At 39.4% G+C, this 27,773-nt stretch overlaps 4 protein-coding genes and 2 pseudogenes across 4 annotated transcripts in view; 2 read left to right on the top strand and 4 right to left on the bottom strand.

Annotated features, from left to right (window-relative positions):
- Positions 1-4,303: 4,303 nt before the first annotated feature.
- On the bottom strand, positions 4,304-9,256 carry LOC122141231 (annotated as a pseudogene).
- Positions 9,257-12,218: 2,962 nt separating this feature from the next.
- Positions 12,219-13,313, bottom strand: LOC122141232 (odorant receptor 131-2-like). Its single transcript, XM_042747859.1, has one exon. It carries the CDS (start codon positions 13,182-13,184, stop codon positions 12,219-12,221), a length of 966 nt encoding a protein of 321 aa, XP_042603793.1. The 5' UTR covers positions 13,185-13,313.
- Positions 13,314-14,572: 1,259 nt separating this feature from the next.
- On the bottom strand, positions 14,573-15,548 carry LOC122141233 (annotated as a pseudogene).
- A 2,108-nt stretch (positions 15,549-17,656) lies between these two features.
- On the bottom strand, positions 17,657-18,628 carry LOC109092393 (odorant receptor 131-2-like). Its single transcript, XM_042747860.1, has one exon. The coding sequence runs from the start codon at positions 18,626-18,628 to the stop codon at positions 17,657-17,659; it is 972 nt and encodes a 323-aa protein (XP_042603794.1).
- A 6,501-nt stretch (positions 18,629-25,129) lies between these two features.
- Positions 25,130-26,838, top strand: LOC109047286 (B9 domain-containing protein 2-like). The gene is made up of 4 exons (XM_019064988.2): positions 25,130-25,279; positions 25,739-25,833; positions 26,264-26,389; positions 26,476-26,838. Exons 2-4 carry the CDS (start codon positions 25,746-25,748, stop codon positions 26,787-26,789), a joined length of 528 nt encoding a protein of 175 aa, XP_018920533.1. The 5' UTR covers positions 25,130-25,279; positions 25,739-25,745; the 3' UTR covers positions 26,790-26,838.
- A 301-nt stretch (positions 26,839-27,139) lies between these two features.
- Positions 27,140-27,773, top strand: part of tgfb1b (transforming growth factor, beta 1b) — a 6,005-nt gene continuing 5,371 nt past the window's right edge. Inside the window, exon 1 of the mRNA XM_042748456.1 lies at positions 27,140-27,773. This exon is cut by the window's right edge and continues 1,018 nt beyond it. The gene's annotated coding sequence lies outside the window, so the exon portion shown is untranslated.

The raw sequence follows: 27,773 nt of genomic DNA on the forward strand, positions 1-27,773 counted from the left end.
CAAGGACACCGCCTCGGGAACGACCTCTGCATCGGGCACCGCCTCGGGAACGACCTCGGCATCGGGCACCGCCTCGGGAACGGCCTCGGGAACGGCCTTGGACAAGGACACCGCCTCGGGAACGACCTCTGCATCGGGCACCGCCTCAGGAACGACCTCGGCCTGCGCATCGGGCACCGCCTCGGGAACGACCTCGGCCTGCGCATCGGCCACCGCCTCGGTCTCTGGAACCAACTCGGGCACCGCCTCGGCCTCCGGAACAGCATCGGGCACCGCTTCGGCATCGGGCACAGCCTCGGCATCGGGCACAGCCTCGGGCACCGCCTCGACCTGCGGAACGGCATCGGTCACTGCCTCGACCTCCGGAACGGCATCGGTCACCGCCTCGGCATCGGACACAGCCTCGGCATCGGAAACAACATCGGGCACCGCCTCGGCATCGGGAACAACATCGGGCACCGCCTCGACCTCCGGAACAGCCTCGGTCTCGGGCATTACATCGGGAACCGTCTCTGGCACCGTCTCTGGCACCGCATCGGGCACCGCCTCGGCATCGGGCACTGTCTCGGCATCGGGCACCGTCTCGGCATCGGGCACCGCCTCGGCCTCGGGCATTGCATCGGGAACTGCCTCGACCACCGCCTCGGTCATTGCATCGGGGGACCGCCTCGGGAACCGCATCGGGCACCGCCTCGGCATCGGGCACCGCCTCGGCATCGGGCACCGCCTCGGGCACCGCCTCGGCATCGGGCACCGCCTCGGGCACCGCCTCGGCATCGGGCACTGCTTCGGCATCGGACATTGCATCGGGAACCGCCTCGGCCACCGCATCAGGCACCGCCTCGGCATCGGGCACCGCCTCGGCATCGGACATTGCATCGGGAACCACCTTCCACCGCATCAGGCACCGCCTCGGCATCGGGCACCGCCTCGGCATCGGGGACCGCCTCGGCATCGGGGACCGCCTCGGCATCGGGCACTGCCTCGGCAACGGGCACCGCATCGGGCACCGCATCGGGCACCGCCTCGGCATCGGGCACCGCCTCGGCATCGGGCACCGCCCTGGCATCGGGCACCGCCTCGGCATCGGGCACCGCCTCGGAATCGGGCACCGCCTCGGGCACCGCCTCGGCATCGGGCGCCGCCTCGGCATCGGGCGCCGCCTCGGGCACCGCCTCGGCCTCGTGCATTGCATCGGGAACCTTGGACACGTCCACCTGGACGACAGCGGCCTGCTCGGGAACGTCCTCCTGGACGGCAGCGGCCTGCTCGGGAACGTCCTCCTGGACGGCAGCGGCCTGCTCGGGGAACGTCCTCCTGGACGGCAGCGGCCTGCTCGGGAACGTCCTCCGGACTTTGAGGAACGGCTGACGCCTGTCTCCTCCTCCTGCGGCCTCTATGATGACGTGCCGGTGGCTCCTTGACGGAAGACTCAGGCGTTGAGTCAACCATCCTGTGCTGTGGTGCTGGGCTGGCGGCCATCTTGTGCTGTGGTGCTGGGCTGGCAGCCATCTTGTGCTGTGGCGCTGGGCTGGCGGCCATCTTGTGCTGTGGCGCTGGGCTGGCGGCCATCTTGTGCTGTGGCGCTGGGCTGGCGGCCATCTTGTGCTGTGGCGCAGGGCTGGCGGCCATCTTGTGCTGTGGCGCCGGGCTGGCGGCCATCTTGTACTGTGGCGCTGGCTCAGCAGCCGTGACGTGAACACTCCTGGGAACCTCTAGGATCTTGTTCAACCTGGAGAAGTAATTCAAAAAGGTCTCAGTGGCCATCTTGGACAGTGGCGCTGGGCTGGCGGCCGTCTGGCCTTGTGGCGTGGGGCTGGTGACCACCTTGTGCTGTGGCGCTGGGCTGGCGTCCATCCTGCCTCGTGGCGCTGGCCCTGGCAGTGGCATCATGGGCAGTGGCGCCACCATGGCGGACGTGCGCTTCTTCTCCCCTCTCCGTCCGCCATGGTGAGACAGTGGCTCTGATCCATCCCACACGAGCCCCAGATCGAAGGGGGGCCATGGTTGAGAGCGATTCTGAGCCTCCTCTCGACCACTCACTCCTCTGCGACCTCCCCGGGTTCCACGAAAAATGACCAGGCGGGTTCCCTCAAACTCTATCCTTCTCTCCCGCTCGATGGCTGGGGGAGAAACCTCAAAAAACATCCCGCTGGATCTAGGCATGACGGAGTCCTTCTGTCACGACACGCACACAGACAGGTAGATCCAAAAGCAGTATGTTTATTGGGGTGATCCAAAATCAGAAAACATCCAGGCAAAGGTCAAAATCCAGGTAATCCGTCCAAAACAAGAAACATAGACAACATCCAGAAACACGAAAAACCAGGGAACCAGGGAACCAGGAAAACGCAGGGTGACATTCAACAAGGACTCCGTAACAATGACAGAAACAACCAGGGTATTTATACACAGGTGCAAACAATGTAAGTGGTGACAGCTGAATACAATGAACAGTGATGAACAGATAAGGCTAGTGGGAAATGTAGTTCTGAAGGAGGTGACAACAAGGGGAAGTGAGACCTCTAGTGGCCACCCAGGGAGACACAGAACAGACACCGTGACAGGGCCGGCCGTGTAAGGCTCGATATGAATTCCCTCGTTTCAATTAAAAGCTCCCCCTCAGTTTGGTGGGTCCATATACTGTAAGTACTATCTACTTTTTTCATGGGAGGTAGCAAAATCTGACAGGGCAGCAGAGATCGACAGAACACCGGCCCGGAGCGTAAAGTGCAGTGTGAGTACAGGCCAGCAGGGGAAGGGGGACAACGCCAGAGGGTAGTGCTGCCAATAACTGTAGAACTGTGGACATGCTCATTTTTTTAAAATAAAAATATGAAATAGGTTATTGTTATAAATACAGACGTTAAAATTAATGTTCACGTAAGTGCTGTCATTCAGGCTGTTCACAATATTTTTTAGCGCATAATGTGTTTTAAGAATGATATTCTGTTTTAGCGCGTAATGTGTTCTAAGCCTAATATTCATATCTGAATTAAACTGTTCTAATCTTAATTAATCTGTAAACTTTTTAAAAAATTCTATTAATGTTCATGCTCATTTTAAAAATAGAAATGTCCTAGGCTCCTACAGCCTTGTGAGCAGTTGATAATTGACGGACTGTTATGTTAATAAGTGCTGTCATTCGGTTATGTTATATTAATATGTTTCAGCAATCATACAACCATCAGTTGGCTTGGGTTAGGATAGACCTTTCTCTAATGAATAAAACAGTTTGTTATCTTACAGATTGAAAGCCTGAATAGTCTGTCTCCCTCTCTCTCTTTTTATGGGTGTGTGTTTATGCGTGCGTGGGTGCATGCACGGGAGAGGTGCGATTTTCGACTACTAATCAAATAATACCCAGCGATAATCGATTATTACTTTTGCTTAAAATGCACATCCCTACCTGATATCATTCCAGAAGTGGTAAAGGAAGCCTTCTCATGTGACTGCAAAAAAGCTGTTGTATTGATTAGAATGATGCAGGATGACGACCAAGTTGTAAAAGAAGGAATTGTGAAAATTGGACGGATTACTACAGTAGTTGCGGCCGGACAGACAAAAGCGGTGAAATGCAGAGTGAGAGCTGGTCCTCTAGTCTCAAAACAGGAAGTCCTGTTTGAACCAGAAGTTATTCCACAGTGGCCTGAGGGACTTGATGTAACTAAGATGGTAATCAGTCTTCAGAAAGGAAACTTGACTAAAGTTCACATCCCAGTTACCAACATCAGCAATGTGGATATTATGCTTGCTCCCCGCACTGTACCAGGACGAGTTCAGCAAGTCAGGTACATTTATCCAGCAGACACCAAACCCGCTACTGTGAAGTCAGAGACCGTAAGCCTAAGACGGTCGGAGATCTGAGACAACTGCTGGGGTTCCTGTCATACTATCGCACGTACATTCCCAGTTTTTCCCAAATTGCCAGACCCCTCTATGTACTATTGTCAACAGGAAAGCCTTCAGGAAAGGGGACAAGCAGTAAAGATGACAACGGTTAGAAGGGTCGGGGTAAAGGGGGAAAACCAGCCCAACTTCATTCCAGTCAGCCAATAACTTGGACAGAAAAACATCAGAATGTCCTCCACCGACTACTTGAATTTTGCTTCATCCTCCGATCATGGGCTACCCTGATTTTGAACAGCCCTTCATCTTGCATTGTGATGCATCACAAGACGGACTGGGTGCCGTACTATATCAGAGGCAGAAAGGGAAACTGGTGGTCATTGGCTAACGGACTGGGTGTGGTATTTTTTGAGATGAAGTGGGCAATTTGTGAACGATTCCGTGAATACCTGTATCACTCAATGCCACCACCCACAGATGGATAGCAGAGTTGGCTGACTACAATTTTACCATCAAATATAGACCAGGCCACGTACACCGGGATGCTGATGGGCTGTCAAGGATGCCTCTGGACATGGAGAGTTACATGCAGACCTGTTCGCTTGTACGCTTGCAACAATAAATCTGCAAAAACCTCAGCAGAAAAGATCTTTGGCGACTTTGTTCTCAGATATGGGTTCCCCACTATACTCCACCACAATCGGGGAAGGGAGTTTGAAAACAAGTTGTTTGAGCACGTGGAGGTAATCTGTGATATCCAACACTCCCGCACGACTCCATACCACCCTGCTGTAAACGAGCAGGTGGAAAGATTTAACAGAACATTGTTGTCAATGCTGAGATCCCTGCCGAGTCAAGCCAAGGCTGATTGGAAGAGCTCTCTAAACAAGGTCATCCACACGTATAACTGTACGCGCAGTGAAGTGACAGGTTATGCCCCGTATTACCTTCTGTATGGCAGAAACCCGAGGCTGCCCATTGATGTAATGTTTGGCCTGAAGCCAAGGGCAATTGGAGTGTCGCATAGTGATTATGCTCCCAAGTGGAGAAAGCGCATGAAAGAGGCATATGAATTGGCATCATGGACAGTTTAGAAAGAACAGAGGAGAGTAAAACAAGGCTACGACAAGAAGATATATGGAGCAGATCTCCAGCCGGGAAACAGAGTTTTGGTGAGAAATCAGGAAGAAAGAGGTGGTCCGGGGAAACTCCGGTCATACTGGGAGGATCGAGTGCATGTTGTGACAGAAAGGAAGTATGCAGACTGCCCAGTGTATGTGGTTAAGCCAGAATGTTGCCCAGGGGAAGCGAGGGTCCTACACCGAAACTTTTGGCTGCCTTGCGACTTCCTACCTGTTGACTATGTCCAGCAGAACAGGAGTAAAACTCAATCAAGGGGGAAAGTGACAGTGGAAAAAGACAGTGGAAAAAGGGAAAAAGGACACACACCAAGTGGATGCTGAGATGGAAGAGGATTCCGATAACGAGGATGACTGGAGAGGCTGGACAACATTGCCGATAAAGCAACGCGCAGAGAGAAAAAGCTGACCTGAAGAAGAGCTGAGGAGGATGAGTGCCAATTAAGGGCAACAGAAGGAGAATTGGACCAAGAGCCAGAATGCGAACATGTACTGCCCATGGAAATGTGTGATGAAGAGGACAGAAATTCAGAGAAGTCTGCAGATGAATTGGAGGATGAAACTGAGGTGGCAGAAGGGGGACAGGAGACATCATCCGATGAGGCAGACGACATCAGCCCAGCAGCAACTCAACAGCCACAAAGAAAATATCCTTTCAGACGAAGGCACCCACCAACAACACTGACATATGATACATTAGGCACACCCTCTATTACACATAAAGTCATTTGATTTCATATTGCTATGTGAAGTAGTAATAACACAGTTCACAGTTCATAGGTTCATGATGAAGAAAAAGTTAATGGGATTATGTTTCATTTAATACACATAAAGTATCAGTAAACAGACATTGGCACATAGATTGCTAAAATATGATGATACAGTCAGAACAGCACATATATAGAGCATAGAGTATGTTTATGGTTGAAACCTTTCAGCACTTGATGCGTGGCCCGTCCCATGGCGGAGCAATGTTTCAGACATCATGTGGCCAGTGGTGTCTACTTCAGCAGATGACATGAAATGGGAGATAAATGTCATGCAATGACATTTTCAAGACTAATTAGCATCAAGTATAGAGACTGACTCCCTTATGTACTTCTTTGCAAGACTCTATGAGACTCTGGGAACTATGGAATGCTGAGACAGCATTCATTTTTGGAGGGTAGAGTGTGGGGCTCATAATAACATTCCCTGTAATGTTAATGTTTAGAGAAAGATTACCCCCCCCAAATGTCTTTATTTTATTTTTATTGTTTACTTAGTTCATATGTATTCTAAATTTATGATGGGGTTAATGCAGGAAATGTGTTTAAATCAAGGTTGGTGCAAATGCATTAATTTATAGTGAGTGATACTCAAGTAGGCATGTTGTTATAGCGATCCTACAGGAGAGGGCGCCCACGAAAGAGAGGAGCATGCGTGGAGTAGACACAGAAGAAGAGTTTTTTTTTTTGTAGTGTTGTGGATGTACGCAGAGTTTTTGTGTAATGTGAATAAATGCCGTGCAGTGAACAAGATTAAACGAACCCATCAAATTATGCACGTCTTGGAATTGATTCATTTCGACATGCAACATATGCATGTCTGCATGAGCTGTAAAAAGCTGTATGTTTGTAATAAACAATCCATCATAAAGACGTTTAACTATAAAAATCTATCAACATATTTGTTTAGAACTGTTAATTGATTGACTGGAGCCTGAGGATGAGTACATTTTAGGCAAATGTTTAATTGTTTAAGGAAATTCAAACCATTTGCGGAAACTGATTGCATTAAAATATTTAAGTGTAAATATTATTTATGAATACTTATTCCATTTGAGTCCTCAAAGGTAGCTGGCTTGCTAGCAGTAGCACAAATGCATGTGATATTGTAATTAACCTCAAATTTTGATTCCCAATGTGTATAAGTCCATATAAATTACTGTTTTATAAGAAAAGACAAGGGAAATTTTTTGCCAGGTATCCAAAAACAACAACTGACTGTCACACAACTCTAATTCAATAGCGTCAAGGCTGTAATGTGATTGGTTTTCAAGGCGTTTGTTGCTGCCGTAAAGCAATCCACCATTTTGTGCAATTTTATGCAGAGACCCATACTCAGAATTCGTGCTCTGCATTTAACCCATCCAAAGTGCACACACACACCTGTAATGTGATTGATTCATTTATGCTGCGGCGCCAGGGGAACAGTTTGGGGGTTCGGTGCCTTGCTCAAGGGCACCTCAGCGTGGTTTTGCCGGCCCAAGACTCGAACCCACAACCTTAGGATTAGGAGTCAAACTCTCCAACCACTAGGCCACGATCCCCCCCAAATAATTTTGTTGTTGTGCTTGTCTGGTTGTTAGGATTGTTCTGTACATTTTATGGACTTACTTATATTGGAATCTTTAAGTTAAAATACAGGTTAAATCATGAAATAATTTCTGGGTAGAAAATGTGCTTTTTTGTTTTAATAAATTCCTTCTTAAGTCAACAGATACACACAACTTTGTCACCTGAGCTTGCTCTCAGTTTGATACACGGTTTCAGAACAGAAAAGACTTCAGTTATGCAGTTAAACCACTTTTAATGTTAAATGACTTAAAAAATTCTTTATTTAGGCCTATATTACACTGTAATATATGAAAAAAGAGGATGTCTTACATTTAGGCCAGATCATATGCAACAACATTGCGCAGGTTTGCTGCATTTTTTAAAGTTTGATTTATACAGTACCATAGCACAATGTCAGCAATCAAGTGGTCAATAGTAACACTTTATTTTCTTTCATTGTTTTATTTTCTATCATAACAGGAAGTCAGGCAGTAAATGCATTAATATACACTCTTTTAGAAAAAACAAGTACAAAAGCTGTCACTGCAGCGGTACACTTTTAAAAGATAGGCCTTCTAATATGTACAGTACCATTAAGATACTATGTACCTTTAAGGTACTAATATGCACCTATTGGGGGTAAATAATGTACAAACTTTTTGCACTTGTATTTCACTTCAGAGTTTGAAAACGAAAACCCTTGTAAAACTCTTTCCCATATTTGTGATTATATTCAGAGGTTTGTTCTAACAAACATTTTGACTAATCTCTTTGTTAGATGCAATTATTTTAGTCTGGTTGAACTCCAGTATCTCATCACACAAGATCATATTTTGCAGTTTTAGAAAATTATCATTTTATCTTAATAAAATGAAAGACAATATTATCAACTAAAGCATTTTAAAGAACATCGTAACATCAGTTAGATAGACAATTAGATAAACTATATTAGATAATTAGGCAATTAGATAAACTATATTTTACAACCTCCTGCTACTAAATGTATCTCTGTTTTACATCTGTTTTGCCTTATGAAACCCAGTGTGAAGTAGTATTTAAATGACCAGCCAAAGGCCTGGTCTCTCAGGCCATACACAAGAGGACTTAAACATCTTGGGAAAATTATAAAGACTACAAAAAAAAAATACATTAAGTTTGCCAAAGTATTAAAGTCAACATGAGCATAAATTGCTTCAAAAATTGGTTCCAATAAAAGGGATATGAGACCAAGAACCAGCTGTAACAAGTGCAGCAAAACAGTCTTGTTGGCTTTTTTGGCTGACACTTTATCACTGGAGGCTGTTTTAGCCACAGCTGCTATAGAGGCATAGGTAAAGATAATAACAAAACACACAGACACAAAAAATATACAAGTGATAGATATTTCAAGTTTCTTATAGATCTGAAGTCTGAAAAGAGTAGTTCTTGAGCAGAACAAATTCATCATTGCACTCGTAGAATCAATAGCATAGAAAATGATCATATCAGAGAGGGGCTGAATCAAGCCCATCATCCAAACAACACCAATGGCCATTTTAGTTCTTTCAGAAGTGGTGATTTCTGCATGTCTGAGAGGAAAGCAGATGGCCACATACCTCTCCAGTGACATTAAAGACAGATTCAGCACAGAAACATGTAAGAGAGCTGCTGTACAATTGAGAATAAAAAGACAGAGGTTTTTCATAATTAAAATACTTCCGAAGGCACATATATACAACACTACACTCATACATAGATTAAGCGTGTCGACCCAAAGCATGTGGCCAAACAGCATGTAGCGAGGCATCTCCTGAAAAAACAGTCTTTTTTACTCAAGGTGAAGAGCATGACCCCATTGACATAAAGGAAAATAACACACGGGGTCATAGACAAGAACATCTTCACTAGTTCAGTTCGATCCATCACCACAGTCTGAGTGATGTTAGCTTTAGAATCATTCAAATTAGACATCTAACATAAGGTGTAGAGATCCACAGACGCAGTTATAAAATACTGATTCAGAATAATACTGTAATGTATAAAATCCTTCCTTCATGCTGCAGATCTTTAGTAGGGCATTGCCACTGTTGCTGAAGGCACAGAGAGAGAATGATTGCTGAGTGCCACTAGAACATCACACTTTAAATACCATTAATGTTTCGTCATAAGTTACGTATTGAATCCCACCGGCTGGTTTGTCTGTGTGTGTGTGTGTGTGTGTGTGTGTGTGTGTGTGTGTGTGTGTGTGTGTGTGTGTGTGCGTGTATGTATGTCTGCATGAGCTGTAAAAAGCAGTATGTTTGTAATAAACAATCCATCATAAAGACGTTTAGGATGAGCCTGAGGATGAGTAAATTTTCAGCAAATGTTTAATCGTTTAAGGAAATTCAAACCATTTGCGGAAAATGATTGCATTTAAATATTTAAGTGAAAATAATATTTATGATTAATTGTAGCTGGCTTGCTAGCAGTAGCACAAATGCATGTGATAATGTTATTAACCTCAAATTTTGATTTCCAATGTGTATAAGTCCATATAAATTACTGTTTTATAAGAAAAGAGAAGGGAAATTTTTGCCAGGTATCCAAAAAAAAACAATTGACTGTCACACAACTCTAATTCAATGCCGTCAAGGCTGTGATGTGATTGGTTTTCAAGGCACCTGATCCAAGTTGGCGTTTATATACAGCATTCTCCGCGAACCTTCCAATAATAAGACCATCTCTGGCTGTACACGTGCGTTTGTTGCTACTGTAAAGCAATCTGCCAATTTTGCACAATTTTGTACCTGCCCAACCAAACATACACAGTAGAGGTCTGCAAGCCCGTCGGGTCCTGATGTAGCCTATAAATATTATAGCCTTCATTGCCTATGCAATACGCAACGCTTATGCATGCATTAGGATACAGGTAACAGTTGACCATGCAGAGCATCAGGGAGAAGTTGGAGCTTAGGGAGTTTCTAAAAGTTCCCAATGGTTCTGGAAAAGCTGCATTTTGGAAGAGTTTTGATTTGATTACCACGGCAAACAGTGAGTCAATTGGTCATGTGCAATGCAAAAATGCGCACAATAGGCTAAAGCGTGCGGGCAAAGCCCCAGCAAAAGTAATTACCATGAATGTGTCGGGGGGAAATAGTAAGGAGATATTTGATTTATTTATTAATAAATTAGGGTTTTCTGAGTCTGTGTCGCAAAGATGATGATGATCCCACCATCTACTCATTGAATTTTATAAAATCCATAAAACAAGTTTTTGTTTTTGATTTGAATTATTTAGGTTTAAAGTAGTAATTTAAAGCTTTCTATAGATATATTTAGCAGGCAAGTATTCGCTTTTGGTCCATCATTGTAAAGCGCTCCTGGCTGAAATTGCAGAAAGCGCATCTTGTAGGCCTATCCCTTTAGTTTTGCTGATATTGTGAGTGCACACAAATAAAAGTAGACCCTTTACAGTTCCGAGTGATGTATTCTCTTACCTTTATGAGCAAAAATGACAGCGCTGGCGCCTCCATGTCCTGTAAAGCACTTTAGCTCTCCACACAAATGATTAGATACGCGTCTAATAGCGCACATTTATATAGGTTAAACATTAAACTAACACTGTGATATGCTTGAACTGTTTATATATTTATACATTTTATTCTAGGCAAGTTGTGATGATCTGAGAAGACAAAATTGATCAAACATATGATCAACTCACTGTCTGCGCTGGCCGCTTGGTCATTAGCCTACTTTAAAAAAACAAAAACTTACATTTAACGAACAAATAAATGCTCCAAACGCCAAGAATTCTGATGAGCTGTCGGACACGGGCCGGGCTAGGGACTGAGTGTCTTGGGCCAGGGCTGGGCTAGCACCTATATTTGAGGCCTGTGCAGGGCTCTACTTAAACAAATGTTTGTGAGGAACAGGGGAAAGAAACAGAAGCCATTCACCTTATTAAAAATCAGTGTATAGGCCTACCATCAGAATAATTTTAAAACTATTTCAAGGTAAAAAAAAAAAAATACATACAGTGCTAGTGCAAATTCATTCATTCACTGGGGGTGGGGTCAGCTATGGGGCATCATTTTCACTACATGGTTTTCACTGCATGATTTAGAAACACTCAGTAGTATGAAATCAGCACTGTGGGTGACATGACCAATGAACTCTTTAGAACTGGCTGCAAGGCAGCGTTTGTGCTTCACTGGTTTGGGAAAAAAATCAAGCAGTGGTATGCAAGTTCTGACATCTGCTTGCCAGATCATGTGCCCCACATGCGTACAAACCAGTTTATCTTTCATTTTTATGATGAAACTATAGACATATTATATAAAGTATTTATTACTTATTACTTTTTTTTACAGGTTTAAATGATTTAATTTACAGGTTTCATGCAAAAGCTAATTGGTAAAGCCAGTATTGTAAATTTGTTGACATGAAAAATTAAATATAACAGTGAAAATGAATCTATCTTTTGCATATAAACTGAACTGCATATGAATTGCTTATAAAATGAATTCCTACGTTAGCGAGAAAGAAATTTTTGACCATGTAGTCAGTAGTATTGACAAAGTATTTTATTTGTCTTATTGTTTAACCTTCAAAAAGACTTTTTTGATGTTACATATGTTCCATAAAATGACAAAAGACAAAAAAACAAAAAAAAACACAAGAACATCAAAAGTAACTGTGATTATGTTTGTCACATGGCCAGAAAGGTTGCAAAACATTGACAAATAAAAACAACACTTGCAAAACCATATCAGTTGTCAGTGCACTGGTAAACACTGTTTGTTAAATATGCTTGCAAGTAATTTTTTTTGTGGCTGAACTTCAGTAGCTCTGTATAAGTTCAAATTTTGCAATTATACACAGATGTAGTGAAAATATAGTGACAAAATATTATTTTCTAAAGCATTTTAGATAACATTTCAACAGCCATTTCTCAACCACCTGATACTAAATGTATTTCTGTATTACAACTGTTTTTCCTTCTGAAACCAAATGTGAAGTAATATTTAAATAAACAGCTGAAGGCCTGGTCTCTCAGGCCATATATAAGAGGACTTAAACATCTTGGAAAAATCATAAACACTACAAAGCAAAAATACATCACATTCAATGAAGTCATATAGTCAGTATAAACAAAAATGACTTCTTGGATAACTCCAACTAAGATAGATGCAGCACAGAGTCCCAGTTGTGTTAGATGCAGCAAAACAGTCTTGTTGGCTTTTTTGGCTGACTTTTTATCACAGGCGGCTGTTTTAGCCACAGCTGCTATAGAGGCATAAGTAAAGATAATAACAAAACACACAGACATGAAAAACATACATGTGAAAGCTATATCAAGTTTCTTGTAGATCTGCAGCCTGAAAAAAGTAGTTCTTGAGCAGAACAAATTCAGTGCTATGTTTGTGGTATCAATGGAATAAAAGACAATAATCTCAGACAGGGATTGAATGCAGCTTATCATCCAAATGACACCGATGGCCATATTAGTTCTTCCGTAAGTGGTGATCTCTGCATGTCTGAGAGGAAAGCAGATGGCCACATACCTCTCCAGTGACATTAAAGCCAGATTCAAGGTAGAGACCTGATAGAGAGCTGTTGCAGCAACGAGAAGCACAAGGCAGACAATTTTCATAACAAAAAGCCTACAAACAGCGCACACAAACAGCACTAAACTCATTACAAGATTAAGCGTGTCAAACCAAAGCATGTGTCCAAACAAAATATAGCGGGATGCCTCCTGAAAAACAGTCTTCTTCTTTAAAGTGAAGATCATGACCCTGTTGACATATAGAAAAATAACACATGAGGACACAGACAAAAATGTTTTCAAATCTTGATGCAACGGCTGTACAGTCTGAGTGATGTTAGATGTAGAATAATTAAACATAGACATCATCAAAACGGTTATAAAGCACTGAATAATACTGCAAAAGTCCTGATAATAGCAAATCTTCTAGCTTGTGTCACCGCTGTTGTTGAAGACACAGAGAATGATCAGAGAACATCCCACTTTTATTATCAATGCAAAGTAGCTGTCATGAACTACGTAAGGAACCCCAGTGGCTGGTTTGTGTGCCTGTCAAAATGCCTGTTAAAAAAAGAAAAGAAAAAAATAACCCTTGGTTTATTACATGATTAATAGTATCAAGTAAAAATATCCAACCCCAGTGGTTTATATTTCTTTGTTTGTTTCTGCCTTTGCAGTTATAATACAGGCTGTGTATTTACTTTTTAAGAAAACTGTTATGTGTAACATTTCTTCATGTTCACAGTTGTGAAAAACACATTGTCACAATGGTCAGAGAGCCACTTAATTAAATTAATATTTGGAATATCTTGTGTATAAACAGAGTATTTTAAATATATATTTTTGTAAATAATTCTGACTGGTCAATTGCAAAATTTAGTGATTAAATATCATTTAATTTACTGAAACCATTGCTATATGACATGTCTCTAATGCTGGCACCATCACATGTCATTATGACTGACAGAAAATGGACTGAAGTATTAATATTGCTTAATAATGTTTCAGTGCTTGCCTGGTTGTTAGGATTGTTCTGTACATTTTATGGACTTGCTTATATTGGAATCTTTAAGATAAAATACAGGTTAAATCATGAAATAATTTCTGAGTAGAAAATGCGCTTTTTTTGTATTAATAAATTCCTTCTTAAGTCAACAGATACACACAACTTTGTCAGCTGAGCTTGCTCTCAGTTTCATACACAGTTTCAGAACAGAAAAGACTTCAGTTATGCAGTTAAACCACTTTTAATGTTAAATTACTTAAAAAAACATCTTTATTTAGGCCTATATTACACTGTAATATATGAAAAAAGAGCATGTTTTACATTTAGGCCAGATCATATGCAACAACATTGTGCAGGTTTACTGCATTTTTTAAAGTTTGATTTATACAGTACCATAGCGCAATTTCAGCAATCAAGTGATCATTAGCAACACTTTATTTTCTTTCATTGTTTTATTTTCTATCATAACAGGAAGTCTAACAATAAGTCAGGCAGTAAATGCATTAATGTACACTCTTTTAGAAAAAAAAAGTACAAAAGCTGATCTCTTTGTTAGATGCAATTATTTTAGTCTGTTTGAACTCAAATATCTCATCACACAAGATCATATTTTGCAGTTTTAGAAAATTATCTTTTTATCTCAATAAAATGAAAGACAATATTATCAACTAAAGCATTTTAAAGAACATTGTAACATCAATTAGATAGACAGTTAGATAAACTATATTAGATAATTAGGCAATTAGATAAACTATATTTTACAACCTCCTGCTACTAAACGTATCTCTGTATTACATCTGTTTTGCCTTATGAAACCCAGTGTGAAGTAGTATTTAAATGACCAACCAAAGGCCTGGTCTCTCAGGCCATACACAAGAGGACTTAAACATCTTGGAAAAATTATAAAGACTACAAAGAAAAAATACATTAAGTTTGTCAAAATATAAAAGTCAACATGAGCATAAATTGCTTCAACAATGGGTTCTAATAAAAGGGATATGAGACCAAGAACCAGCTGTAACAAATGCAGCAAAACAGTCTTGTTGGCTTTTTTGGCTGACGCTTTATCACTGGAGGCTGTTTTAGCCACAGCTGCTATAGAGGCATAGGTAAAGATAATAACAAAACAAACAGACACAAAAAATATACAAGTGATAGATATTTCAAGTTTCTTATAGATCTGAAGTCTGAAAAGAGTAGTTCTTGAGCAGAACAAATTCATCACTGCACTCGTAGAATCAATAGCATAGAAAATGATCATATCAGAGAGGGGCTGAATCAAGCCTATCATCCAAACAACACCAATGGCCATTTTAGTTCTTTCAGAAGTGGTGATTTCTGCATGTCTGAGAGGAAAGCAGATGGCCACATACCTCTCCAGTGACATTAAAGACAGATTCAGCACAGAAACATGTAAGAGAGCTGTTGTAGAAATGAGAAGAAAAAGACAGACGTATTTCATAAATGAAATTCTTCTGAAGGCACATATATACAACACTACACTCATAAATAGATTAAGCGTGTCGACCCAAAGCATGTGACCAAACAGCATGTAGCGAGGCATCTCCTGAAAAACAGTCTTTTTTACTCAAGGTGAAGAGCATGACCCCATTGACATAAAGGAAAATAACACACGGGGTCACAGACAAGAACATCTTCACTTGTTCAGTTTGAGCCATCACTACAGTCTGAGTGATGTTAGCTTTAGATTCATTCAAATTAGACATCTAACATAAGGCGTAGAGATCCACAGACGCAGTTATAAAATACTGATTCAGAATAATACTGTAATGTATAAAATCCTTCCTTCATGATGCAGATCTTTAGTACGGCATTGCCACTGTTGCTGAAGGCACAGAGAGAGAATGATTGCTGAGTGCCACTAGAACATCACACTTTAAATACCATTAATGTTTCGTCATAAGTTACGTATTGAATCCCACCGGCTAGTTTGTGTGTGTGTGTGTGTGTGTGTGTGTGTGTGTGCGTGTATGCATGTCTGCATGAGCTGTAAAAAGCTGTATGTTTGTAATAAACAATCCATCATAAAGACGTTTAACTATAAAAATCTATCAACATATTTGTTTAGAACTGTTAATTGATTGACTGGAGCCTGAGGATAAGTAAATTTTCAGCAAATGTTTAATCGTTTAAGGAAATTCAAACCATTTGCGGAAACTGACTGCATTAAAATATTTAAGTGAAAATAATATTCATGAATACTTATTCCATTTGAGTCCTCAAAGGTAGCTGGCTTGCTAGCAGTAGCACAAATGCATGTGATAATGTAATTAGCCTCAAATTTTGATTTCCAATGTGTATAAGTCTATATAAATTACTGTTTTATAAGAAAAGACAAGGGAAATTTTTGCCAGGTATCCAAAAACAACAACTGACTGTCACACAACTCTAATTCAATGGCGTCAAGGCTGTGATGTGATTGGTTTTCAAGGCACCTGATCCAAGTTGGCGTTTATATACAGTATTCTCCGCAGACCTTCCAATAATAAGACCATCTCTGGCTGTACACGTGCGTTTGTTGCTGCTGTAAAGCAATCCACCATTTTGTGCAATTTTATGCAGAGACCCATACTCAGAATTCGTGCTCTGCATTTAACCCATCCAAAGTGCACACACACACCGTGAACACACTCCCGGAGCAGTGGGCAGCCATTTATGCTGCGGCGCCAGGGGAACAGTTGGGGGTTCGGTGCCTTGCTCAAGGGCACCTCAGTCGTGGTTTTGCCGGCCCAAGACTCGAACCCACAACCTTAGGATTAGGAGTCTAACTCTCCAACCACTAGGCCACGACCCCCCCCCCCCCCCACCCATATAATTTTGTTGTTGTGCTTGTCTGTGCAGTGCTTGTCTGGTTGTTAGGATTGCACTGTACATTTTATGGACTTACTTATATTGGAATCTTTAAGATAAAATACAGGTTAAATCATGAAATAATTTCTGGGTAGAAAATGTGCTTTTTTGTTTTAATAAATTCCTTCTTAAGTCAACAGATACACACAACTTTGTCAGCTGAGCTTGCTCTCAGTTTGATACACAGTTTCAGAACAGAAAAGACTTAAGTTATGCGGTTAAACCACTTTTAATGTTAAATGACTTAAAAAATTCTTTATATAGGCCTATATTACACTGTAGTATATGAAAAAAGAGGATGTTTTACATTTAGGCCAAATCATATGCAACAACATTGCGCAGCTTTGCTGCTTTTTTAAAAGTTTGATTTATACAGTACCATAGCACAATGTCAGCAATCAAGTGGTCATTAGTAACACTTTATTTTCTTTCATTGTTTTATTTTCTATCATAACAGGAAGTCTAACAATAAGTCAGGCAGTAAATGCATTAATATACACTCTTTTAGAAAAAAAAAAAAGTACAAAAGCTGTCACTGCAGCGGTACACTTTCAAAAGATAGGCCTTCTAATATGTACAGTACCATTAAGATACTATGTACCTTTAAGGTACTAATATGCACCTATTGGGGGTAAATAATGTACAAACGTTTTGCACTTTTATTCACTTCAGAGTTTGAAAACGAAAACCCTTGTAAAACTCTTTCCCATATTTGTGATTATATTCAGAGGTTTGTTCTAACAAACATTTTGACTAATCTCTTTGTTAGATGCAATTATTTTAGTCTGGTTGAACTCCAATATCTCATCACACATGATCATATTTTGCAGTTTTAGAAAATTATCTTTTTATCTCAATAAAATGAAAGACAATATTATCAACTAAAGCATTTTAAAGAACATCGTAACATCAGTTCGATAGACAATTAGATAAACTATTTTAGATAATTAGGCAATTAGATAAACTATATTTTACAACCTCCTGCTACTAAATGTATCTCTGTTTTACATCTGTTTTGCCTTATGAAACCCAGTGTGAAGTAGTATTTAAATGACCAGCCAAAGGCCTGGTCTCTCAGGCCATACACAAGAGGACTTAAACATCTTGGGAAAATTATAAAGACTACAAAGAAAAAATACATTAAGTTTACCGAAGTATTAATGTCAACACGAACATAAATTGCTTCAAAAATGGGTTCCAATAAAAGGGATATGAGACCAAGAACCAGCTGTAACAAGTGCAGCAAAACAGTCTTGTTGGCTTTTTTGGCTGACGCTTTATCACTGGAGACTGTTTTAGCCACAGCTGCTATAGAGGCATAGGTAAAGATAATAACAAAACACACAGACACAAAAAATACACAAGTGATAGATATTTCAAGTTTCTTATAGATCTGAAGTCTGAAAAGAGTAGTTCTTGAGCAGAACAAATTCATCACTGCACTCGTAGAATCAATAGCATAGAAAATGATCATATCAGAGAGGGGCTGAATCAAGCCTATCATCCAAACAACACCAATGGCCATTTTAGTTCTTTCAGAAGTGGTGATTTCAGCATGTCTGAGAGGAAAGCAGATGGCCACATACCTCTCCAGTGACATTAAAGACAGATTCAGCACAGAAACATGTAAGAGAGCTGTTGTAGAAATGAGAAGAAAAAGACAGAGGTTTTTCATAATTAAAATACTTCTGAAGGCACATATATACAACACTACACTCATACATAGATTAAGCGTGTCGACCCAAAGCATGTGACCAAACAGCATGTAGCGAGGCATCTCCTGAAAAACAGTCTTTTTACTCAAGGTGAAGAGCATGACCCCATTGACATAAAGGAAAATAACACACGGGGTCACAGACAAGAACATCTTCACTGGTGCAGTTTGAGCCATCACAGTCTGAGTGATGTTAGCTTTTGATTCATTCAAATTAGACATCTAATATAAAGCATAGAGATCAAATTGACCCACAGACGCTGTTATTAAATACTGATTCAGAATAATACTGTAATGTTTAAAATCCTTCCTTCATGCTGCAGATCTTTAGTAGGGGTTTGCCACTGTTACTGAAGGCACAGAGAGAGAATGATTGGTGAGTGCCACTAGAACATCACACTTTAAATACCATTAATGGTTCGTCATAAGTTACATATTGAGTCAGATTTTTTGGTTTGTGGGTGTTTGCGTGTGTTTTTGTGTGTGTGTGTGTGTTTTGTGCGTGTTTGATTGCTGCATGAGCTGTAAAAAGCTGTATGTTTGTAATAAACAATCCATCATGAAGACGTTTAACTATAAAAATCTATCAACATATTGGTTTAGAACTGTTAATTGATTGACTGGAGCCTGAGGATGAGTACATTTTCAGCAAATGTTTAATCGTTTAAGGAAATTCAAACCATTTGCGGAAACTGATTGCATTAAGTGTAAATATTATTTATGAATACTTATTCCATTTGAGTCCTCAAAGGTAGCTGGCTTGCTAGCAGTAGCACAAATGCATTTGAAAATGTAATTAACCACAAATTTTGATTTCCAGTGTGAATAAGTCCATTTAAATGCACCAATTTCATCTCATTTACATTTACATTTAATCATTTAGCAGACGCTTTTATCCAAAGCGACTTACAAAATTGCACACGACTTACATTTGCACTGAATATTTGCAGTTGGAGTGACAAGGCCAACAAAATTGTCTTCACTATTATGGCTTGTTTTATTGGCCTCAGAACAGTGTCAATAGTCCTCTTGCAGGCCTCTTTCAGTACTCATCAGTACAGGTGAGGCAGTTTAGTTATTATGCTCTTTAACTTGTGATGAAGTGAAGGTGACTGCACTTAGATCACTTACTGATGTACTAAACTTATGCTTGCCTAATAATTAGTAGTAATAGTAGAAGTAGAAACAAAGTATGCATTCACACCTGCTGTGTGTGAGAGAAAACATTTTTTAAGTCTTTAAGTTGTATTTGATTTGTATAGTGAAAAATAAATATACTAAAATGTATTTGAAATACATTTATTTAATGCTAAATATGCTACAAATGCATTTACATATTTATGTACTTAAAAATACCCTGCAGTTGTATTTTTAAACTGGTGTACATAAAGTCTGCAAAATTGGAACAACATTTTGTACTTAATGCACTTTAATTGTGTAGAAGTAGTGTTAAAGTCCAACTACAGATGTACTGGGTTATATTTTGATCATGTTAAAGTGGAACTATTGAAAGAATACTTTAGGTACACTTTAAATATCTTGCATTTAAAGACTGATATACAATCCCCATCAGTAATTGCATTAAAACACATTTTAGGCTTAATATTAAGAAATGTGCATTGTGAACAAGTGCTCAATTTTATTGTGATTTTTATACCAGTGAGTCTTGACTCCTAAGTCAATAAATGTTAATACATTTGAATTATACTCAGTATGAAATAAATGCATTTTAAATATATTACTTTTTTTTGGTTATTGTGTGCTTCAAAATAGGATATGCACTTACATTCTTGATCTGAACTCTCATAACCACATCATGTCAATCTTAGGTTACATCAGAATCCACTCACACACAGTCCCTTGTGTTTCCATTAAGATTCTCATTAAATATTTACTATTTGTCTGTGTTTTTGTACAAATGTGGTCTCTGAGGCTTTGAGATGTGGCGTTAATGTCTACCTGAGGTGGATACTTTGGGCCACAGGGAGAAGAGAACCTTATGTTTGGCACATGTTGTTATTGAGTGCGCTGTGTAAACATCAAAGTATTAAATAATCATGAAACCTTTAGGGGACGTTCTAAGAAGCTGATGTGTAGTGACAGACATGCAATCAAATGTATTTTGCTCTCTATTTGTCAAACAAACTAATAATGTAAAGAGCTAAATAACAAAGTTTTCAAAAAGATAAACATGATCTATAAAAAGACTTGAAATTAACCCTTTTTCTTCTTCACTATTAAAAAAAACCACACATGAACATGCTATGAATATAGCTATTCTTACATGTGGAACATTCTACTAGCATAACTATAATGTTATAACTGGATGTTAAGTAGAACTTTAGTGGAGCTGTCATATAAGTTGCTGAATTTAGGCCAAAACATTCATCCTAGTAGCATTTTATGTATCCTAAATGCACAAAATGAATAATATTTTCACACTTTTTCAGGGTTTCTCATCATATGTCTCATTTTTAATCTTGACTGCACTGTTATCTAGTTCAGTAAATTCTGAAAAACTTCACTATTGACAATATTTAGTGGAGGTGGAAATGGCATCACAGCTGAGAGATGAATTACTGTGTCATTAAGTCATTTTTATACATTTTAAAAAAGGTTTATGTTTCCATAAATTGTTACAATGGTTATGCATTTGTTTAAATAATCATAATAATTATTGTTGATATTTTTATTATTTTTATGATTACTTTATATGGGTTTTTAAATGTTAACAGTAATAAAGGCATTTAAAAAGTAGCAAAAATAACTGATTATAGCATTAATAAAACTTTCAATTCTGTTTTAATGGGACTTCCATATAATAAGAAAATAACCAACCAACCAATAAACAAACAAACAAACATCAATGTACTCTAACAACTTTCAAGAGCTTGTTACACATTGACATACAACGTATAAATATGTTTTGTAGAAAGGGAAGGAAAGGTTTTGAAAAATTTGACTTTATCAGTGTTGAGTACTACTGTAAGGTTAACCCTGTCTGCTTTAAATGTTTCAAAATGATTAAAAGTTTAGAAAATGTAGAAAAAATTAATAAAAGTTAGAAAAGTAATTTAAATGTTTCAAAATGATTAAAAGTTTAGTACAGTAATTTAAATAGCTACACTACTCGTGTAATCTGTAACCTATGACATTTCCAAAGTAACCTTCCCAGCACTGGACATACAGTAGGCCTACATTAGTTTAGAACGAGAACACATCAGTCAAGCTGGGTTTCCATCCAGCGTTTCAAAATGATTAAAAGTTTAGAAAATGTAGAAAAAATTAATAAAAGTTAGAAAAGTAATTAAATGCCTTAATTCGCAAAAATGTTTTTATGCTCGCTTGAGGTGGTTTTTGACTTGTACGAAAAAGGGTTAATGCGAATAATGGGAGATGGAAATGCATTTTGGGAAAAAATTCCTCCAAGTGCATCAAAAAAGTAATGTGACTTTGCGCTATGGGATGGTAAATCCTGACTAACCAGCGGACCGATATCATTCCACAGCATCCAAAAAAATGTTCTTATGGTCATTCGGAAATGCCCAAACAAAGTCTGTCATCAAAGTATTTCTGTGTAATTGCCTCCCAGAACTGTTAAACGACTGCGTTCCCCAACAGCAGCATCCACCTCCGAAAGAAATAACCACATTCATTGTGTTTCGTCTGCTCGTTCTGAGGTGCAAGTCATTTTTTATATATGAAAATTAGGATATTCAGTAGCTTCTCCTACTTTTCTTAGTGATGTATAGTGCCAGTTTATCAGGAAGTGACGATTTTGTTCTCTTTGATTTGTTGGATGGATACGAATGCTTGTTCGCAATTTTTTTGTGCAATATTCCAATTTTGCGCATAAGTTAAATTCACAACTTTGGATGGAAACCATAGACTGTATAAAAACATGGACGTAGTGTCTGTGACGTCACCCGTAGATTCCTGAAGAGCATTTTTGAAGCTCAAATTGGGCGTAGTGGGCCGTCGTCATCTTGGCAGTGCGTCACCACGCATCACTAATAATCGAAAATGGGCAAAAAGGCGGGAGCTGGTTGCTGAAGTCACGCCCACCTAGCTCGAAATTGGGTGTGGAGTGACGTAGTCTCCTTTTCATCGACTGGCCGCTTGAGGCTGGCTGCAAAAGGGAGTCAGTCCCATAGACTCCCCATGTTAAAATGGCCAACTTTACAGCAGAAAAAAACATGTTTAACAGCCTGGTTCAAAAATCGTGACTCTCCCGGATGATCGAAAATGGGCAAAAAGGCGGGAGCTGGTTGCTGAAGCCACACCCACCTAGCTCGACGGCATTGTCAGCAGCGGCAATACACCTGTCACTCAAGTGGCCACGTCCTTAATTATGGAGAACTTTAAGGCTTAATATAATTTAAACGGATGAGTTATAAAAACATTCACCCCCCCACAGTTGTCATGAAGGGCAAAATTAGCTATATAGACCAAAATCATTTTTTGAACCAGGCTGTAAACATGTTTTTTTCTGCTGTAAAGTTTTGCATTTTAACATGGTGAGTCTATGGGACTGACTCCCTTTGGCAGCCAGCCTCAATCAGCCAGTCGATGAATTGCAGTTTTAGTCACTTGCTTGTTGGCTTCACGAGAGAGAGAGGTTGCCGCTCAATGGACACCCGGCTGTTAAGAGCATGGTGCTTCTTCTTCTTCTTTTGGTTTTATGGCAGGTTGCGAACCAACTTCATAGGTGGATACATCCACCTACTGTGATGGAGTGTGAAGAGAATATACCGTTTCTCACCTAAATCTTATACTCTGTTCATTATTCCATTCCTAAAAAATCTCATGATTGCATTTATTTGTTTTCCTTCATTTGGACCATCATTCAAAATACTACTTTAATACTACAAAATACTACTAAAAATTCTTTAATTACTAAGGATTACAATTCATCTTTAAGTCGATCCCTTTCTCTTTCATATGCTTTACATATCATCATAACGTGTTCCACTGATTCCTCTGTTAAACAAACATTACATAGACCAGTATTATGTTTCCCTATAATATATAGTGTTTGGTTAAGATTTGAATGTCCTGTTCGTATATATGTGTTAAAATGACTTGTTCCCTTCTACTTATGTTATGAATGATTTTTCTTCTCTTAAAGGGATACATATCATCATTAATCACTTACCCACATTTCGTTCCAAACCCGTACAAGCTCAGTTTGTCTTCGGAACACAATTTAAGATATTTTGGATGAAAACCTGGAGGCTTGAGACTGTCCCATAGCCTGCCAAGTAAATAGCAGTCTCAAGGTCCATAAAAGGTATGAAAGTCATCGTCAGAATAGGCTACTCCATCTGCCATCAGACGTGCAATCGTGTGCTATTGGCCTGTGATTCCCAGCTATTGCTGCATCTTTTCCTGGCTTAGCTACTAGTATTATTATTGCATGTTTCCATGATCTTGGTAGCCTCCCCTCTATCCATATCCTATTAAATAACTCCAGTACTGCTTTTAAAATACTATCATCTGCATGTTTGATGATATTATAACATATTTTATCTTTTCCTGGAGCTGAGTGCTTAAATTTACATAATACTTGTTTAAGTTCCCATATATCAAAATCAGCATCTAATACTCCTGTCCCATCAGGTTTTCTATTATAAATACATTGATGTTCCATTAAAATGTCCTGCCTTTTCCTTCTATAATTCTCATCAAGATTTTCTTTACTATGTGCCTTTGAAAGGTCTCGACTAATATTTCTGCCTTTTCCTTTTCTGTGATAGCTGTGACTCCTTCTCCTGTTAATATCGGTATATTCCTAGTTTTATATATCCCAATCATCTTCTTTAACATACCCCCATACCTCACCCAATTCAGTTTCCTTACCTATCGAAGAACAATACTCTCGCCAGTATTTCTTTTTTGCCTGTTTGATTTTCCTCCTAACCTGAGCTCTTTCTTTCTGACATTCTACTACTGCCTCTATATTCAATGTTCTTTTTAGAATTCTAAAAGCTTTATTTCTATTTTAATAGCATTAGAACAGTCTTCATTCCACCATGGAACAACTTTATCCCTTCTGTTTCCTTTTGCTTTTGGAATGGATTCTTCTGCTGCTCTGATTTAAATTGAACTCAATCTCTCTGAACACTCTTTAATATTCTCTTCCATATTAAATCCCAACAGCTCTCCCAATCTGCTTTCTCAAATTTCCATCTTTGCTGTTCAAATACCATATCCCTTTGTACTTCTACTCCTACTGTACTAATTATTGGATAGTGATCGCTCCCAATTGTCGATTGATCTAGTACTTTCCATTGACATTTGACTGCTATAATTGCTGTCACTAATGTTAGACCTATTCACGATTTTGACTGATCCCTTATATTGAACCATGTTCCACTCCCATCATCTACGCACACTAACAAAATATCCTCCTTAAATTCTTCCACCACTGTGCCATTTTTTCTGTGTTTGAACTTCCCCATGTACAGTAACACTATGTGCATTAAAATCCCCACACCATATTACTATACCTTCTTCCTTACTCCAAATTTTGCTTAATTCTAACAAGGATAACTGTCCACAAGGATTATAATAATTTATTATTGTTAGTTTTCCTACTGAAGTCCAAACCTCAACCTTAATGCTTTAAGTTAAGTCTAGCACGGTGCTTCTTCCTCCTTGCTTGCAATGCAACACAAGCATGGGGCGCTAGATGGCAGCTACAAACCTTGTCAAACTAAAAATATCCACAAGCACCGTGCACGAGGAAGTGAGTTGCTAAGGAAATCACCCTTGACGACATGAACGCGCTGTAAACAAGGAACAAGGCTACTGGATTAGCGTTATCAGCTCATTACCGCGTTGCCGATCAATGAATCGATTGTGGTGATTGTGGTACGCGTGTGAATTGTAACTGTTCTGCTTTGTTAATGGAATTGTAAAACAAGTGCAGATGGGTCGCTAATTAGCTCCCGTTAGCGATCTGCTAGTTTTAGTTTACCCTAGTTACCAGGTATCTGTAGAAAGACTTAACTGAAACCTAAGGCTGTAATCAAAACCTGTTTTAATGCATCTAAAGAACCTGTAACGACTTTTAAAGTGTATTTATAGCCTAGAAGTATGACGTTTTTGAAGTTTGTCAGTACTTAAGACGATAAAGTACGAATACTCAATCACAAACATACAGAAATGGTTAAGATGTATGTTGGAGCAGAAAAGAACGATTTGTCAGATATCGCATAAATCTAAATATATATGAACATTGGTGTATGCTAATACAGTGTATGAAATTGGTTATAAAGTCATTTGGACTGATGGATGTGATAACTAACATACTACATAATGATATTTCAGGACTCTTATGGCAGAATTGCATATAATTGGACAAATCATTGGGGCCACCGGATTCCCACAGAAGAGCCTCTTCTGCAAATGGGGTGTACACGCAGGTATCCTTTTTATTTTATTATAAAACATTTTTACAGACCCCTAAAGAGATGTCAGGTTAATAAAAATAGAGGAAATAGAGGGGAATTTTTGTATGCAAAGTCATTGTATTTGAATAATTTTGCATTCTCTCCCAAAAGATTTGTTCTAAAAAACCACAATGTTTCATGGGGGAACACAGTTTCGCAAAGTAACACCCCATCGATTTTTTTTTTTCCATCTCCATATTCACTTTGGGACTTTGTACAGTGGTGACCGAAAAACGCTGGTCTTATAGACAATTATTGTGTTTGTCTTGCATTTCAATGGAATAAAGAACCATTTATGTTTTTTATTTTATGAATTTTTATTTTAATGTTTATTTGACATATCAAAGTTTGCGTTAATATGAATTAATAAAACCTTTTTCACCTTTTTTTTTGTGCCATTTAGGAGGAGCATGGAGACTTCTTTCTGGTCTGAAGGAAGGGCAGACTCAGGTAGACATACCTCAAACTGGGGACATGGCATACTGGAGTCATCCCATTGATTTGCACTACACTACTAAGGGCCTACAAGGTATTCATCTTGTATTTTAGTGTCGCAGAAAGAGTTTATAATCACTTAAGCATGATTTAATATATAGAGGTGATTTCTACTTTTAGGATGGCCAAAGCTTCATCTCCAGGTGTGGCATCAGGACTCTTTTGGCCGATGCCAGCTGTATGGTTATGGTTATATCCACGTACCATCAAGCCCAGGACAGCATCGTCTGCAGTGCGTGACATGGCGACCGCTGGGATCCTGGCAGGATCAACTTGCTGAGATGTTTGTTGGAGGAGGTCCACAGCTGCGCTCGTCAGATCTCATTTACAGTGGCGCAGACAGATACAGACTCCACACAGTTGGCATGGGCACAGTTGAACTAGAGCTGTGCGTTATTCTGCGCCACTTCGACAGATACGGTGTGGAGAGCTGAGAACGGACAACAGGTTGTCATATATTTCAGGTCTATGATATATGGAGCAGAAAAGAAGGTAAAATATTTTGTTATTTTGGGCAGGAGGTAGTTATATAAGGTGTGTATTAATGTAGGTGTTGTATGTCATACAAAGAGTTGAGTGAAATGGTGAGTGATAGATTAATCTCTACAGACTGATAATGTGTTTTTGTGCTTTGGATCTCAAACAATACTTTTTTATTTCATTTTGTACACTTTTTTTACACTTTGTATGTTTTATAGAATTCTATTTTTTTTTTTTTTCGATCCAATTCATTTTGGCAGTTTTCCTAAATTAAATTTTTTTAATTAATTCATCAAGAATTGGTATGAGAAAGACCTGTGAAAGAAAAACCTGGCGCAGTTCATAGCGTCAGTATGGTTCTATTTTTTTTTTTTGTAGATGTAGACATCTTTCTGTTACATTTTGTAGCAGGCTCTGTGTTACATAGATAGTGAGAATCAGCTCTTTGTCACATTTTGCTCATTTCCTGTGTGGAGTTTCAAACTGTTTTAGTGAGACTAAAAAAAGACAAAAGGAGGAGTAAGATCACAGCTCGTTTTTGCCACACACACTCTGTATAAATCAACTGTTCTGAAGGGGTGAATTTTTTTTCACCATACTGTTTCAGAATTGTTTTGAAAGGGCGTTAAAGAGTATTTTAATGCACCGTTTTGCATCCTGCTTCTACTGAGGTTCATCAGTTCCTCTCTTAAATTCTGTTTCTTTATATAGAAGAAAGAGGGATGGGGGAGGGTTTTTTTTTTTGATGAGTGTGTAGTTGTCCTAATTTTTGGTACCTCTGCTGATTTGCTTTTTAAAAACTTTCTGCTTTCTTCTAAGTGTTCTTAGAGTTGAAAGTAGGATACCTCCTTTGGGAATGGAGTCTGCATTCTGTAAACACAAGATGTGGAAGATATTCTAACAGATAAACTGCAGCCCTAACATAATTTCTGAGTTGT

This window comes from Cyprinus carpio, chromosome B21, assembly GCF_018340385.1.
Source record: "Cyprinus carpio isolate SPL01 chromosome B21, ASM1834038v1, whole genome shotgun sequence".
NCBI lineage: Eukaryota > Metazoa > Chordata > Actinopteri > Cypriniformes > Cyprinidae > Cyprinus > Cyprinus carpio.